The sequence below is a fragment of the Coregonus lavaretus genome, assembly GCF_964263955.1.
Source record: "Coregonus lavaretus genome assembly, chromosome: 24".
NCBI lineage: Eukaryota > Metazoa > Chordata > Actinopteri > Salmoniformes > Salmonidae > Coregonus > Coregonus lavaretus.
In genome coordinates, this window is record NC_140011.1 from 31708933 (window position 1) to 31724980 (window position 16048).

Consider the following 16048-nt stretch of genomic DNA (forward strand, 5'->3'; position numbering starts at 1 on the left):
AGCCAACATAGATTCACCGGAGGGGGAGAGCGAGATGTGTCACGCTATTTTATTTCTTTTGATTGATGTGTCAACTGGCTTTTATTGCTGTCGTGTTCTCTGAGTCAAGTCGATTACTTCAAAGTGCCGTAGCATGGATGGATATCTAAGATGTGTACATGTGAATGGGTACATGTCTGTTGTTCAGGTGGTTGTGGCAGCTCAAGGACACTATGTACACAATTTCATATAACATGCAGTGGTGTCCGAAGTTATTGACATCCTTGATAAAAATGAGCAAAAATGACTGTATAAAATACACATAATTCAAATTCTGAGCTACATTCTATGCTCAACAAAATTGGGAAATTATATTATTTTATTTTAGTTCAATTGCTCAGAGTTATTGGTAATGTTATTTGTAATGGTGAGAGGTTAGCATGTTTTGTTGTAGCCTCTGAACGACATCTCAATCATCATTGTTCATGATTCATTCATGATTTTTTTAAATCATGGCATTATCAAGATTCATTTAGAAGTGTTCAGAAACATCTTATCTACTCACTTAGAAAGACAATTACTCCAGTCATCATTCACCATTCAGTTACTATTGGGCAAATGCCGACCTTGCGGGGGCCCCAGAGAAACCAGTGTTTGTAGAGTCACAAGCTTGATCTAGTCATTGCATGGAATATGGGACCAAATACTCAACTTAGGACTACTTTAATACACTATAAGTGAATTTGTCCAAATACTTATGACTTCTTCACATGGGGGGATCTGATCTCAAATCCAAAATCTTGGCGTACAGAGCCAAATTCAAACTTGTAGCTTTAATTTCCGAAAACATATGGAGGGAATTGTATTCTTAAAACAGCTACTGTCATTGTTATGTGTCTCTCTCTTTCCAAACACAGACCCACTAACTTATCATGACCTCTGACCCTTGTGTGTACCCAGGTGTGGCGTGTTGGCTGTGGGAGCTGTAAGTCTGCAGCTGGCCTATCAGGAGCTCTCAGGAGGATGGACCAGAGCAGACATTCTAGCTGAGGATGCCTCCCGTCCCTCCCCATCTCTACACCAGCTTTCTCACCTCTCACACTATGCTAGGAAAACACACTCTACACCTCTGATTTTGACCAAACCCGCCACCCCTCCCAATACCTTATTTCTCCCAGTATCTCCAATAACCTACTAACTTCAGGGTATTTGGAGGGCATTTCTTTACCCTTTTCTGCCCACGAGTGAACTCCTAGTCATATTTAGTTTGCTGGGTAGAAGACCGGAGGACATGTCCTTCTTCCCAGAGAGTGGCCCCAGACATCCGGGGCCCGGTGGGACGCGGCGCTCCAGCCCCCGCAGGATGTCTGACCCATGTCTGGTGTGGCTCCTGGGCCTGGCCCTCCGCCTGGCCCTGTCCTCCTGCCAGCGGGCCGACCTCAGCGGGAAACACCCCACGGTCACCACGGGCTACGGCAAGCTGCGCGGCGTCAGGAAGGAACTCAACAATGAGATCCTGGGACCTGTGGAGCAGTACCTGGGCGTGCCCTACGCCACCCCGCCCATCGGCGAGCGCCGCTTCCAGCCCCCAGAGGCGCCAGGCTCCTGGCAGGAGATCCGCAACGCCACCCAGTTTGCCCCCGTGTGCCCGCAGAATGTACATGGGGTGTTGCCCGAAATAATGCTGCCGGTGTGGTTCACTGACAACCTGGACGCTGCAGCAGGCTACGTTCAGAACCAGAGTGAGGACTGTCTGTACCTCAATGTCTACGTGCCCACTGAGGATGGTGAGTCCAGCACCTGTTCCATCTCTCAGGCCAGATTACATTTCCAGTCAGGAAGGCAGGCTCAGGCTGGTGCAAACTGTTACAGTCTAGTGGTGCTACAGCTGGAGGCTCTGGGGATTAAGATGTCTCCTCAGTTTGTGTCAGATAGGACAGGATGTGAAGTAAGGTAAGGTATGGAGTAGGTTTATTTAAGGCTAGGGGTATGTTACCACATTCACACCTCTGAGGTATCGCTAATAATCTTGTGTTTCGTCTCAGCTTGAGAAGCAGGTCCTTCTTGGCCATCTCCTATTATGATCTATCCTGATGCCTCGTCACTTTACCCTGCCTTTATGTACATATCTACCTCAAATACCTCATACCCCTGCACATTGATCTGGTACTGGTACTCCCTGTATATACCTCCAATCTTGTGTATTTTATTCCTCTTGTGTTACTATTTATTTTTTTCTATTATTATTTTTTAACTCTGCATCGTTGGCAAGGGCTCGTAAGTAAGCATTTCACAGTAAAGTCTACACCCGTTGTATTCGGCACATGTGACAAATAACATTTTATTTGATCTCACCCAAGAGTAAGACAATAGTGTGTAAAATAAGGCAGTTCGTTTTTCATCCTCCTCAACTCTTTTATGCCACAGTGCAACTGGTATTTGGTCCCAACAAGAGGGAATGCTATTGAAGCATCTTTATAGAGTGGTATCATTTGGATCATTCAGTCAGGAGATAGTAATCAGAGACACAAGGGCTCTTAACCTGTGCCAATAAACACCCATGAGATTGCCAAAGAATAGAAGCATTTACACTTGTGTCAGTCTCGATCACTGCTCAGTCTGTTGTTCTGGCAGAGTGTTGATTTACATACCGTACTGTGGTAGTGTCAGAGCAAGGGATGCTTTTATCCCAATAACTTCTACTCATTAGCTGCAGTCTAGAGTGAGGCTTCATGCTTTGTTTGAAGTGTACTCTAGATCAAAAGGACAGTGTTTGTTAGCAATGCTACTCCCTCTCCTCTGTGAAGGATGCCACAGTTCACTGTGCGCTGTGTCCACATTTTGTTGAATAAGTATATTTACGCGTAGCTTGAGAATTGTTGAGACATTTCAATGACAAAATGGACTACAGAATATAGAAACACAAAAGAAACGTTCAGTCTTGGCGAAGGACAAGAGTAAATCTATGCCACAGTATTAAAATAACAACATGTCAATCTAATGAAACAAATAGATGAATTGTATGTATACACCAGAGAATCTTTATTGTCCGACTCTGGACTGTGCTTGTCTCTCCATTGTGGGCTCAGAAAACGATATTAGCACATGCCTGTTCAAATATATTTTGCACATACTTGTGAGACTTCTAGGTTTATCATTTACATACTGTATATGGGATTTGTATCTCCATCTTAGGCTGCCCGATGGGCTTGCATGTTAAATGCATTCAGTTCTGAGAATTTCAGCTGTGCTCTTGGAATCCTTTGTGAACTGAATCTCACTGGAGTTGAGCATAGGCTATAATCAGATTTCAGGCAGTGTTGCCAGTCCGTTTTTGGGGTTAACCCATTTAATAAGCCATTTATAGCACTCATATCTAATTATTTTCAAGACCATCTCACCAACACACACACACAAACACACACACGCACGCACACACACACACACACACACACACACTCCAATAGTAAATTCCTTTCCTGAAGGTAATACTGTAGGTATGAAATGTTAACATTCTCAGCTCAGTAAGCAGTAACAGTGAACCTAGGATCAGGTTGAAAGACTTTCCATATGTTCCCGATGATATGTCACCTCCTGAGTTGTCATGGAGGTCGCACTCTGTAGCGTGTCATAATTGGTGGACCCAAAGCATTGCTGCAATGGAGTGCCTGAGAATCCTAGCCTCATTGGTTGCCTCTATTTGCCGTGAACCAATCATTTCAATAAGAAGTGCTTGCCTCAGCAGATCTGCCCGTTTCCATCTACATTGAGCAGCGTTCTGACAGGTGTCTGCTGAGCTCTGGTTACATTCTATGTGACAGAAATCTACTGCTGAAGATTGACGTAATAACATCATTTCCTGCTGTTCAACGTTTTTCTTTCTTTAATTAATGATATACAAAGGTCACTGGTTCAAATCCCTGAGCCGACTAGGTGAAAAATCTGTGGATGTGCCCTTGAGCAAGGCACTTAACCCTAATTGCTCCTGTAAGTCGCTCTGGATAAGAGCATCTGCTAAATGAATAAAATGATTATTTTTAAATGCTTCATTCTACATTTAACCAAAATGCATATTTCACTGTGAATGAGGTGTTTATAACAGAGAGTTACAGCGTTGCAATCCCATTGTAATGTCTCCTCAGCAGCAATACACTGTGAATGATGTGACATCACCATCCACCAGGCCATGTCTTGGCAGCATTCCAAATTAATTTCCGTTTTGATCCGATCAATATGTTCCACAGCCAAACAAAAAGATGGTGACTGCTCAGTAGTCATTTGAAGCTCCGGAGTATAATATAAATGTAGATTGGGATGGTGATGTGTGGGGTGGGGGAGGAGGGGACTGATATGAACATAATAAACAAATAAATAAATAAATAAATAGAAGATGACACTGCAGAAGAACCATCGTGTGAATTGCCTTTGATGCAAGAACAAACCTCAAACAAGTTATTTTATTTTTGCTATCCCAGCAGCCCTTGATCTGGTGAAAATTGGATCAGGATTGTTCTGCGGGGGAAATGAGACATCTTTGGGTACAGTACTGTAGCTAGCTCTTTCATAGCGCACAGCAACACCACGGTTAATTACCCCAGAAACTAAAGGTTTATCTAATTCCATTTACACAAAATGGGATGCCTTTGAAAGCTAGCATCTTTGGGCTGGCATGGAAAACGAGGGCCACCAGAAACACTGCTGGAATCTGGCTCGTCCTGGCCATCCAAAATGTTCCATCCTGTTGGTTAATTGCGTTTAATCATTTTGTTAAGTGAGGCAGCACCTTGAACACTGAACAGTATATAAATACGGTAGTGTGAGTTGTGTTGTACATCTTGTCTAAGTGCTCTCTATGTAATGGAGAGGAGGGGGAGAGATTGCTGTATACCACTATGTCACGTTGAGGTGGTGTATCCTGCTTGGGAGGAAAACTGAGTGTGTGTGATTTGGTTATTCCCAAGGCTACAGGAGTGCCTGTCTGAGTGAGAGTGTTTTTTACATGTGGCTTGTGTTCTTGTCAAAGTATGTCACTTATTGTTAGGGTCACTGCTCACCCAGGCCTGTTGCTGTCCCCATGTGTTAGGGTTACTGCTCACATAGGCCTGTTGCTGTCCCCATATGTTAGGGTCACTGCTCACACAGGCCTGTTGCTGTCCCCATGTGTTAGGGTCACTGCTCACACAGGCCTGTTGCTGTCCCCATGGGTTACTTCCTGTCTGCTTATTTGTGTGTGAGAGAAAGAATTGAGTGTTCATGAATTTTCCATGTTCACGCAGTATTGACATGTTTTAACTTGCCTCCGGTATATGGATTATTACAGTTTCCACATATCACAGATCCATATCCCACAGGGCTGTTAAGTGCACCATTCTATGTATTGATGAGGATTTTTCAGTAAACTATAAGATAAACAAAGTTAATCACAACATGACGAACACGGAGCCAGGGTTAAACATGGGTACATCTCTGTTGCTAGGCAAGAACTTAATTGGTTCCTCTCACTGGTATAGTCATTGTGTGTGAAATAGGACTGTTTTCATCTGACCTGTCTTCGGGTCAAATTGTTGGACATGGCAGGTCCACAATCAATCTCTCAAACATACCCAAGCCCAACCCCTCTCTCCCACCCCGTCATGCTGTAATTAATCAAGAAGACGCCCAAGGAGAGACAAAGGGTTTAGCCTGAACTCTGTTCAACCCCGGCTCGTTCCCGGGATATGCCTAAGGAGAGAGGCAAAAGGCAACAATCTGGTTTCAGTCACTGATAAGGTAGGACAGTCGTGTCTATTTCACACACAATGACTATACCAGTGAGAGGAACTACAGTCTCCACATATCACAGTTCCATATCCCACAGGGTTGTTAAGTGCACCATTCTATGTATCTCCCTTATCGATGGCCCTCTAATGTACCCCCATCTGCTACCTGTATCTGAGGCCTTAGAATGACCCAACACTCACAGAGCACAGAGGAAACTACACATGACACATTTCTGCCCAATTTTAAGAGTAATACTGTAGGAGAAGGAAATACTCAGGCAGAACCACCTCTGCTCTCTGCCTCCTCCATCCTCCCTCCTTCCCTCTCTCTGTATCCCCACACCCTCCCTCCTGTCTATGCGGGCTGTGGTAGATGAGGTTACATGCTCTGAATGCAAATCAGTTCCATGTCCTTCCCCACCAGGCCGCTATGTAGCCTGCTGCTTCAAATGGCTTTTTAAAATAATGAAAACAAAACTGACCTAATGTTAGAGCGAGAAGTGAGTTGACACACACACACACACACAAACACACAGGGTCTCTATTTAGTCCAGCTGTGCCTAGTTCCCTCACGTAGAGAATCTCCTGTGCTGTGCGAGCCGCCAGCCTGCTCGGTGAGAGCACTGTGTCATTGCCTTCCTATTTCCTCCAGACTCTCCTCAGCCAAGAGCCTCAGATCCCCCATTTCTATCGCTGGTGGAGTGGCCGTTTACCGTCCAGACTCTTTATTAAAAAACATATTTCAGCAGGCAGGGCCACAGAGCCAGGGACGGAGTGGGGGGGGTATGGGAATGAAACTAGGAGCACTTGTGGAGGCTTGATGCTGTGTCAGACACCTCGTCAAATACACAGCACAGACATGACACACTGCAGTTTCATCCTCTTTACGGCACTGGGGAAATGGACAAGGACAGCAGACAGCAGCTTGTGTTCATGCTCCATGCTCACTCAACCATGGAGAAACAGTGTTAACTGGGAGGGGGGCTCCCTGTAGTTTAAAGTGCAACTGAAGGCAATGAACAACTTCTCTGGTGGAAATGTGTCGGAGGAAACGCAGTTCAACTGACAACTGAAGTCAGCTTGCAGGTGCCCGGCCCGCCACAAGGAGTCGCTAGAGCGCGATGAGCCAAGGAAAGCCCCCCCGGCCAAACCCTCCCCTAACCCGGATGACGCTGGGCCAATTGTGCGCCGCCCTATGGGACTCCTGGTCATGGCCGGCTGTAGTGATGCCTCAGTACTGCGATGCAGTGCCTTAGACCGCTGCACCACTCAGGAGGCTATTCTATTTGCCCTTTTTAACCTGACTAGTAACCAAGGCTTTCAAATCAAACGACAATGTTCTTGCACAATAGTAAGCAGACAAATAATATGTCTACCATTGTTTACCAGACCTGTTGTGCCTGCATACAACATCCTTTTCCTGTAACAATGAGTTCCTTAGAGTGAGAATGATGACCATCTAGAGATGAGGAAAGTAGCAATGAGGTATAGTAAATGTGTGTTTGTGATGTACTGTATGTCTGGTGGAGTATTCGTGAGTGTTTCAAGAATCAATGTTTGTATTATGGTGTTCTTGGAAAACATTGGGAACATTGAGGCCATTCTCGCCAAGCCATTCAAGCAGGTGTATAGGCACTGTAGCTATCGCCTACTCTAAGTGTCTGGCTGTCCACATGGAACTGACAACTCTGTAGAGCTGTCTCTGTCAGCTAGCTGTGAGAGCAGGCCCCAGCTCCAGCACACTGCACAGTTCTGACACCTTCACTGAACACAGACAACCCTGTTTGTTTCTCTCCCCACAGAGCTGTGTCTCTGTCGCTGTCTCTGTCTCTGTTAGGCAACAATGCTGTCATACCTGCTTGTCACATCCCAATATGCACGGCAGAAAACATCCCACATTGTGCTCCAGCACAACACATTTTCTCTCCCCTTACACAAAAACCTGCTTTGACAGCACAACAGAACCCAACTGAACACATCCAACATCCAACAATCATCTCAGATTGAGTCTCCTCTCTCATCACAGAGCCATGGGCTTCCAGGAAGCAGGAAGCATTATGCCCATGTAAAGCCTTTACTTGAAGTCTGCCGCTCCATTTCAAAGGAAGACGGGGTCCATTTCAGTGGAGCTGCTCTCTGTATGCAGCTTAAGCTCTTTAATGGGTATTAGAGGAGGTTGGAAATCACAGTGTTCACCATTAAGTGGTTAGGTGTGGTTTTAGAGTGCTGCTGGGAAAGTGCTGACTTGGCAGGGGCCTAATCTACCTTTCCCTCCATTACCAGTCTGTTTACCTGTCGTCCCTCATCCCTCACCCCCCTCGCCCCTTGCCCCTCTCACCCCCCACCACATTACTGGAACTGTGCTTACACCTGGGAGGCCTGAGAGAGAGAAAGCAGAGAGAGAGAGAGAGTAGCAGAGAGAGAGCAGAGAGAGTAGCAGAGAGAGAGAGAGAGAGAGTAGCATAGAGAGAGCAGAGAGAGAGAGAGAGAGATACAGAGAGAGAGAACAGAGAGAGAGAAAGCAGAGAGAGAGAGAGTAGCAGAGAGAGAGAGTAGCAGAGAGAGGGCAGAGAGAGAGAGAGAGAGAGTAGCATAGAGAGAGCAGAGAGAGAGAGAGAGCAGAGAGAGAGAGTAGCAGAGAGGGAGCAGAGAGAGAGCAGAGAGAGAGAGGGTGCAGAGAGAGAGCAGGGAGAGAGAAGAGACAGAGAGAGAGAGAGAGAGAGAGAGAGAGAGAGAGAGAGAGAGAGAGAGACAGGCAATCATCCAGACAGCCAATCATCCACTACTGCAGAGTGTTGGTTGTGCATTTTGCCAATAGATCTGTCTCAGACAGAGGCTGTAGTTAGCACCCTATGAGGGAGCCATCAGAAGACAGGCGGAGAGATGTAGTTAGCACCCTATGAGGGAGCCATTAGAAGACAGGCTGAGAGATGTAGTTAGCACCCTATGAGGGAGCCATTAGAAGACAGGCGGAGAGATGTAGTTAGCACCCTATGAGGGAGCTATCAGAAGACAGGCGGAGAGATGTAGTTAGCACACTGTGAGAGTAATAAATCTGCTGGCTCACCAACAGAGAGTACACTGTGTCTGTTAGATGAGTGAGTGTATTGCCAACACATAGGGAGAGAGTAGTGTGTCGTTAGCACCCTATAACAGAAAGGGAGAGGTGGTGTTAGCATCGCTAGCATGCCAGGTGGCTGTGTGTGTGTGTGTGTCTGTGTATGTGTGTGTGTGTCTGTGTATGTGTATGTGTGTGTGTATGTGTGTGTGTGTGTGTGTGTGTGTGTGTGTGTGTGTATGTGTGTGTCTGTGTATGTATGTGTGTCTGTCTGTGTGTGTGTCTGTCTGTGTGTGCGTGTGCATGTACGCGCGTGCGTGTCGTGTGTGGGACAGGATACCGTGCTGAATCCTAACAGTGATTGAGAGGGACTATAAAAGCTGTGTAGTGATTGTGCCCGGCCATGTAGCACACTGACAGATCGAGACAATAAACAAATGAACAGGATCCCTATCGGCCAGGCTTACAGAGAGTGGCGCGCCAGAGGGGTGGGGGGTCAATCTGATAATGCTTGTTATAGGCTGTCCCCTATGGAGCGTTTAACCGCTGTTAACATTAAAGCTTAATGTGGGCCACCTGTGTGACCTTGGCATAGGGGAGCCCTGACAGAAGCCCTCATATGGCTGTGTAAATACTGAACCACCACTCAATGCCTGGCTCCCTGTAGGGATACACTGGAGGAGGGAGAGACATTCTGACGAGGGCATTGATGTCTCTGGATGGGATGTTTGTGTGTGTGTGAATGTGTGAATTGTGTGTGCTTAAGTTTATGCGTACATGCGTGTGTATGTGTGTGTCCCTGGTCATCCCCCCAGTGTAGTTGTGTATCCTGGCAGGACAGACCAGTCCCTGTGGATGGGATGAGGGCCCGGATATGCTGTAGCCTGAGGGCTGGAGCACTGAGCTAAGGGGCTGAGTGGGCAGATGTGCCATGATGGGTTGGCATTCCCCTGCCTGCCTTCTAACCACAAAGAATGATGGCTTGATTCTCCTCATTGATTTTCCTCTACAAAGCACTGATGTGTATGGAATAAATGGGAAATGTTCTCTAGGGTCTTTCACCAGGCAGCTCTCGACTAGATACTGTGCAGTGAAACAGACTAGTTTGGGTCTGTCTCCGCAGGACAAGCTGTATTTGTAATGCTCTCTTCCTTTGGGTTTTCGGTTGTTTCGGAGAGAGAGGATGGTCTCTTGTAGTGTTGTCACGATACCAACATTTTAACAAACAATACGATACCAGGCCAAGTATCATGATATCGAGTAGTATCGCGATACCACAGTGGGAAAAAATCAGTGGCCTAGCATCCTGTTTGCCCCGTCCCCTGGACACTTGTTCACGTTTTCTAAACGTTCTCCAAAAACCTGTCACAAACATTCACACTTCTACTCAATACAACACATTTAATTTAACTTCACACTGTTTACTGTATAATAGAATACTGCATAGAATGGCTGATTTGCTCATATTTGCAAAAGCCTACCTGTGATTTGGCTGGAGGATTGGGAGGAAGGAATATACATGCATAATGATCTGCATGTCATTGTGTCAGTAAGGGGAAAACACTGCATGAAACCTTCTTCACTCTTCAGTTAACACAGACACACACACTCTCCCCCCCTTCCTCATACACACACTCGCTCTCCCTCTCTCACATACACACACACACACCACTCTCTTCTCCCACAAACACACATACACACACTTCTCCCAACTTTTAATGAGTTAGGCACCAAACAGAATTTAAGGAGCACCAGAAAAAATTTGATTTTGTATATATACTGAACAAAAATATAAACACAACACGCAACAATTTTAAATATTTTACAGAGTTACATATAAGGAAAACAGTCAATTGAAATAAATTCATTAGGCCCTAATCTATGGATTAGCATCCACAAATATGCATCTGTTGGTCACAGACACCTTCAGAAAACCAGTATCAGTATCTGGTGTGACCCCGATTTGCTTCATGCAACTCAACTGGCTTACCTGGTTAAATAAAGGTGAAATAAAATAAAAAATAAAAATGCAGCGCGACACAGCTCCTTCACATAGAGTTGATCAGGCTGTTGATTGTGGCCTGTGGAATGTTGTCCCACTCTTCTTCAATGGCTGAGTGAAGTTGCTGGATATTGGTGGGAACTGGAACACGCTGTCGTACACGTCGATCCAGAGCATCCCAAACATGCTCAATGGATGACATGTCTGGTGAGTATGCAGGCCATGGAAGAACTGGGACATTTTCAGATTCTTGTGACATGGGGCCGTGTATTATAATGCTGAAACATGAGGTGATGGCAGCGGATGAATGGCACGACAATGGGCCTCAAGATCTCATCACGGTATCTCTGTGCATTCAAATTGCCATTGATAAAATGCAATTGTGGTCGTTGTCCGTAACTCATGCCTGCCCATACCATAACCACAGCGCCACCATGGGGCGCTCTGTTCACAACGTTAACATCAGCAAACCACTCGCCCACACAACGCCATACATGTGGTTTGCGGTTGTGAGGTTGGTTGGACGTACTGCCAAATTCTCTAAAACGACGTCGGAGGCGGATTATGATAGAGAAATGAACATTCAATTCTATGGCAACAGTTCTGGTGGACATTCCAGCAGTCAGCATGCAAATTGCACGCTCCCTCAAAACTTGAGACACTTTGGCATTGTGTTGTGTGACAAAACTGCACATTTTAGAGTGGCCTTTTATTGTCGCCAGCACAAGGTGCATCTGTGTAATGACCATTCTGTTTAATCAGCTTCTTGATATGCCACACCTGCTTGATATGCCACACCTGTCAGGTCGCTGGATTGTCTTGGCAAAGGAGAAATTCTCACTAACAGGGATGTAAAATAAATTGTTGATAACATTTGATAGAAATAAGCTTTTTGGGCATATGGAACATTTCTGGGATCTTTTATTTCAGCTCATGAAACATGGGACCAACACTTTACATGTTGCGTTTATATTTTTGTTCAGTATAGTTTAGGCTTCCATTAGGCCTATATGAATCCTACCTTTGAAGCACTTCTCATGAATAGCAGAACCTTTTCCTTTCTTCCTGTACCAATCAAATTAAACCTACTGTCAAGTTACCAGGTTGTTAGCTAGCTAGGTATCATGAATGAACAACGTTGTTTGTTATCAAACCAATAATTAGCGTCCTGGGATTAGTTTAAAACAGCCCACGACATGGTTTGTAAAATTATATAAAGTGCGCACAATCCCGATAGGAAGAAAAAAATGCATCTCCGATAATATGGATCTTTTTTTTTTTTACCGTTTAGGCTAGAGACAAGCCGTTTTCTTTGCTGTAAACCTGCAAGAATGCCTGTCGCGAAGCGGTGCTCCATTTTCCCTCATTGACACTCAGAGGCTGCATGACAGTGAACCTGCAAATTCTACTCAGACTGGTCTGTGCTCTTGGTTATAACTGGCAATGAAATTATACAATGTATTCACATTGCTCGCTTTGGGCGCTGCTCCAAAATAACAAATGTACAAATCTAACAGAAGACTCATCAGGGTCTGCATCCCCACTCGCCATCATGGCTAAATTATATATTTTTTAAACTGACGGAGGAATAGATGCTCATGAAGAGCGGACAGAGAGAAGCAGGTGAGTGAGGGCTGGTAGGGGATGTGGCTGGCTGATTACAGCTGCCACACGTGATGTGCGCATGAAAGTGAAGTGGCTATTATTGGACCTGTGCATACAGGAGACTAGTGGCTGTTGCTTAAATTCAACTGAATTAATAAAAAAACAGACTTTATAAACATGTTATAACAGGCGCCAGCAGGTTTTTTAGATTGGTAGGGCTGAAAAAGTCGGTAGTATCATATGAAACGGTACTAAGTATTGTAAAAAGGTATCATAAATATCATGAGGTTTTGGTACCGTGATGTTACCGTGGTAACCGGTATACCGCGCTACGCTAGTCTCTTGTTGCCATTTTTCTCCTCCCTTGTTTTCTTTTTGGTTTTGGGGTTTTCAGCAAAGTTAAATATTTTTGAATTTTCTCTTCTCTCTCCCCTTTTTCTTAACCTTAGGTCCGCTCACAAAAAAACACGATGAGTCTACAATGAACAAACCAAGGGATGAAGGTATTTTTGGTGCATGTTTTACCCTTTTGTTGTCTTTTTCAAACTTTTGGAGGGAATAGAATAACAATCTGACATTATGTGTTGGTGTCTGTAAGTGTAATCACTACTATTATTATCTCAGTCGATTATAATAATACTATTATTATAATCGTCTCACAATAATGTAATAAGTATAATAATATACACATAATATATTATATTTGATACCATAGCTAAAAACTAGCTAGAGTAGATAGCTCGACGTTAATGTTGTGTAGTAGACTGATGTAGACAGACATACTCCCCTTTCATCTTTCATCTCTCATCTCTCTTTTTCCTTCGCTATCTCTCCTTCTTTCTTTCGCTCTCGCTTGCTCTGTTTCTCTCTCTCTGTCTGTCTTTCTCTCTCTCTCTCTCTCTCTCTCTCTCTCTCTCTGTTTCTCTCTCTGTCTCTCTCTTTCTCTCGCACTCTCACACACACACATACACACACACCTCAATTGTTCCACACACCCCTGCCACAGAGGCATTTTCTCCTTTTTCGGTATATGTTTAATCAACCAATAAACATAATTTTATTTGCATATCACTTTTTACAAAGTCATGCTGTTTTGACTGTCCTCTGTCTTGCACCAGCCAAAAGGTGAATACTTTATATTTTGTTTAATAGGCTATTCTTTAACTGCATCATGTAGATTGGGTCTTTTGATTGATCCACTTGTCCATTTCTATATTTTATTCTTTGTTGGGGAATAAGTGTTTTTTTTTACAGTAAAAGCATGACAGTTTGGGTGTGGGGGGATGTTGGCATTTTGATACGATTCCAAGCGGTGAAGGTTGCTATCTGACAAACATTACACATGCAGGAAACCACGTAACTAGTTGTTAAAACTAGCCAGGGGAACGATGCCTTGTCTTTATGTAATCAAGAGGTCTGAAAGATCAGACTGTTACTATAGTGTTTGTGTGCGTGTGTGCATATGTTTGTGTATGCATCCGCTCAGGCGTTTGTGTTTCTGTGTCTGTGTGTCTGTGTGTCTGTGTGTCTGTGTGTCTGTGTGTATGTGTGTATGTGTGTATGTGTTTGTGCTTGATTGTATGTGTTAAGGTGTGTATGCTGTTTACGTGTTCAGTTCTCCCATTCTGCCGTTTCTAATTGCTATGGTTTAAAAAGAGACAGATCTAGCTAATCCAATTGTGCAGTTTCTTAACGGTGAAAAGAGAGGGAAGGATTCGTACAGGAATCTGGAGGAGAGGAGCAGAATGACAGAAGAGAGATGAAAGAGAAAGGGAGAGGGGAGCACTGAGAGCACGGGGGAGGGCGAGGAGGGGGAGAAAATTGAAAAAATAGTTGTGATGAAGACAAGTGCATGATGAAATGACATTTATAGAGCTTTGAAAGTCAGAGAGCGGGAGGAAGAGAGGGTGGATGAGTGGGAGACTAGGAAGGAAAATAGTGAGAAAGAGAGAGGTACAGAAATGGAGTGAAAGAACGATAGAGAGGAAGTGAGAGAGAATGCAGTCCAATATCAAGCGACTAGTAAGGCTGAGATGAAGGGAGAGAAATGCAGCAAGGGTGGAGGGGAGAGAGAGAGAGCAGCAGCAGAAGAGAGGGGAGAGAGAAGAAGATAGGGGAGAGGGAGAGTGGCAGGTTATGAAGAGAGGAGAGGAGAGGAGAGGAGAGGAGAGGAGAGGAGAGGAGAGGAGAGGAGAGGAGAGGAGAGGAGAGGAGAGGAGAGGAGAGGAGAGGAGAGGAGAGGAGAGGAGAGGAGAGGAGAGGAGAGGAGAGGAGAGGAGAGGAGAGGAGAGGAGAGGAGAGGAGGGGAGGGGAGGGGAGGGGAGGGGAGTTGAGAGAGAGAATAGTGTGCCAGTGTTTCGGGGGTTGTTATGAAGCAGGCAGGACAGTGAGGGCCCTTTTGGCCCTGTAGGACTGGGATGTAGGCTGATGTTGGCTGAGTGAGACAGTTATCTCTGCTCCCCTCACTCTTATCATGCACTCTTATCATGCACTCATATCAAATCAAATCACATTTTATTTGCCACGTGCCGAATACAACAGGTGTAGACATTACAGTGAAATGTTTACTTACAAGCATTTAAAAAAAAAAAGTGTTAAGTAAAAAAAATTAAAGCAAATAACTAAAGAGCAGCAGTAAAATAAAATAACAGTAGGGAGGCTATATACAGGGGGGAAACACGTGCACCGCCCGGGAATCGAACCCGGGCACTCTTATCATACACTCTTATCATGCACTAACACATGCATTCTTATCATGCATTAACACATGCACTCTTATCATGCACTCTTATCATGCACTAACACATGCATTCTTATCATGCACTAACACATGCACTCTTATCATGCACTCTTATCATGCACTAACACATGCACTCTTATCATGCACTCTTATCATGCACTCTTATCATGCACTAACAAATGCGTAAAGGCACACACATATGACGTACAAGCACTCTCACATGCACACAAACACAGACACTCAATCACTCTCCAACACTTTCTTTCACAGACACATCCTACACCAACACACACTCCATCACATACAAACAGGGGCATCAACACCCACACACCAACACAAACACAGGGAAGGAGAAGTCATGACAAACCTAACCTAACATAGCAGGCCTAAAAGAAACACCCCAAACTAGAAACCCTACATACTGGTCTTGACAAGAAGAAAAAAAACAGTTGGGGGAGGTTCTCTTCTGCACTGTTCAACCAATCCAGTAAATGTGGAGGAAGAGTTAAGATGGAATGTCGCCTTGTTAACTTCCAAAAGCGGAAACCACATCACAGGCTCTCTTTCCATTTCCCATGAAAACCTTAACATCCATACATACAGGCTATGACAAACCTAACTTCCTGCTCCCCCTGCTCCTGAGGATGGACTAGTCTGACTGGGTCAGTCCAGACCCCTGCTGCCAGGTTAGCTCTTGTGCTGACTCTTAGAAAGACCTCCATAAAGAATGAATGAGTTCCACGTACTGTACAGAGTGATGAACAGCTACATACATAATGTATATGATCTACAGAATATCCAGTGTGTACGGTGCAGTCAACCTATCATATGGACCCATAACCCACATATTAATATTACATACATATTACATGCATATTACATGCATATTACCTGCATATTACATA

General features: G+C 44.6%; 1 protein-coding gene across 1 annotated transcript in view; it reads left to right on the forward strand.

Moving 5' to 3' along the window:
- Positions 1-1270: 1270 nt before the first annotated feature.
- LOC311099701 (neuroligin-2-like) overlaps positions 1271-16048 on the forward strand; it is a gene marked incomplete at both ends in the record, with an annotated part of 46676 nt that continues 31898 nt past the window's right edge. Inside the window, 2 exons of the mRNA XM_084140435.1 lie at positions 1271-1766; positions 12853-12906. Of these exons, the coding sequence (XP_083996561.1) occupies positions 1271-1766; positions 12853-12906 (550 nt within the window). The remainder of the gene's footprint in view (positions 1767-12852; positions 12907-16048) is intronic.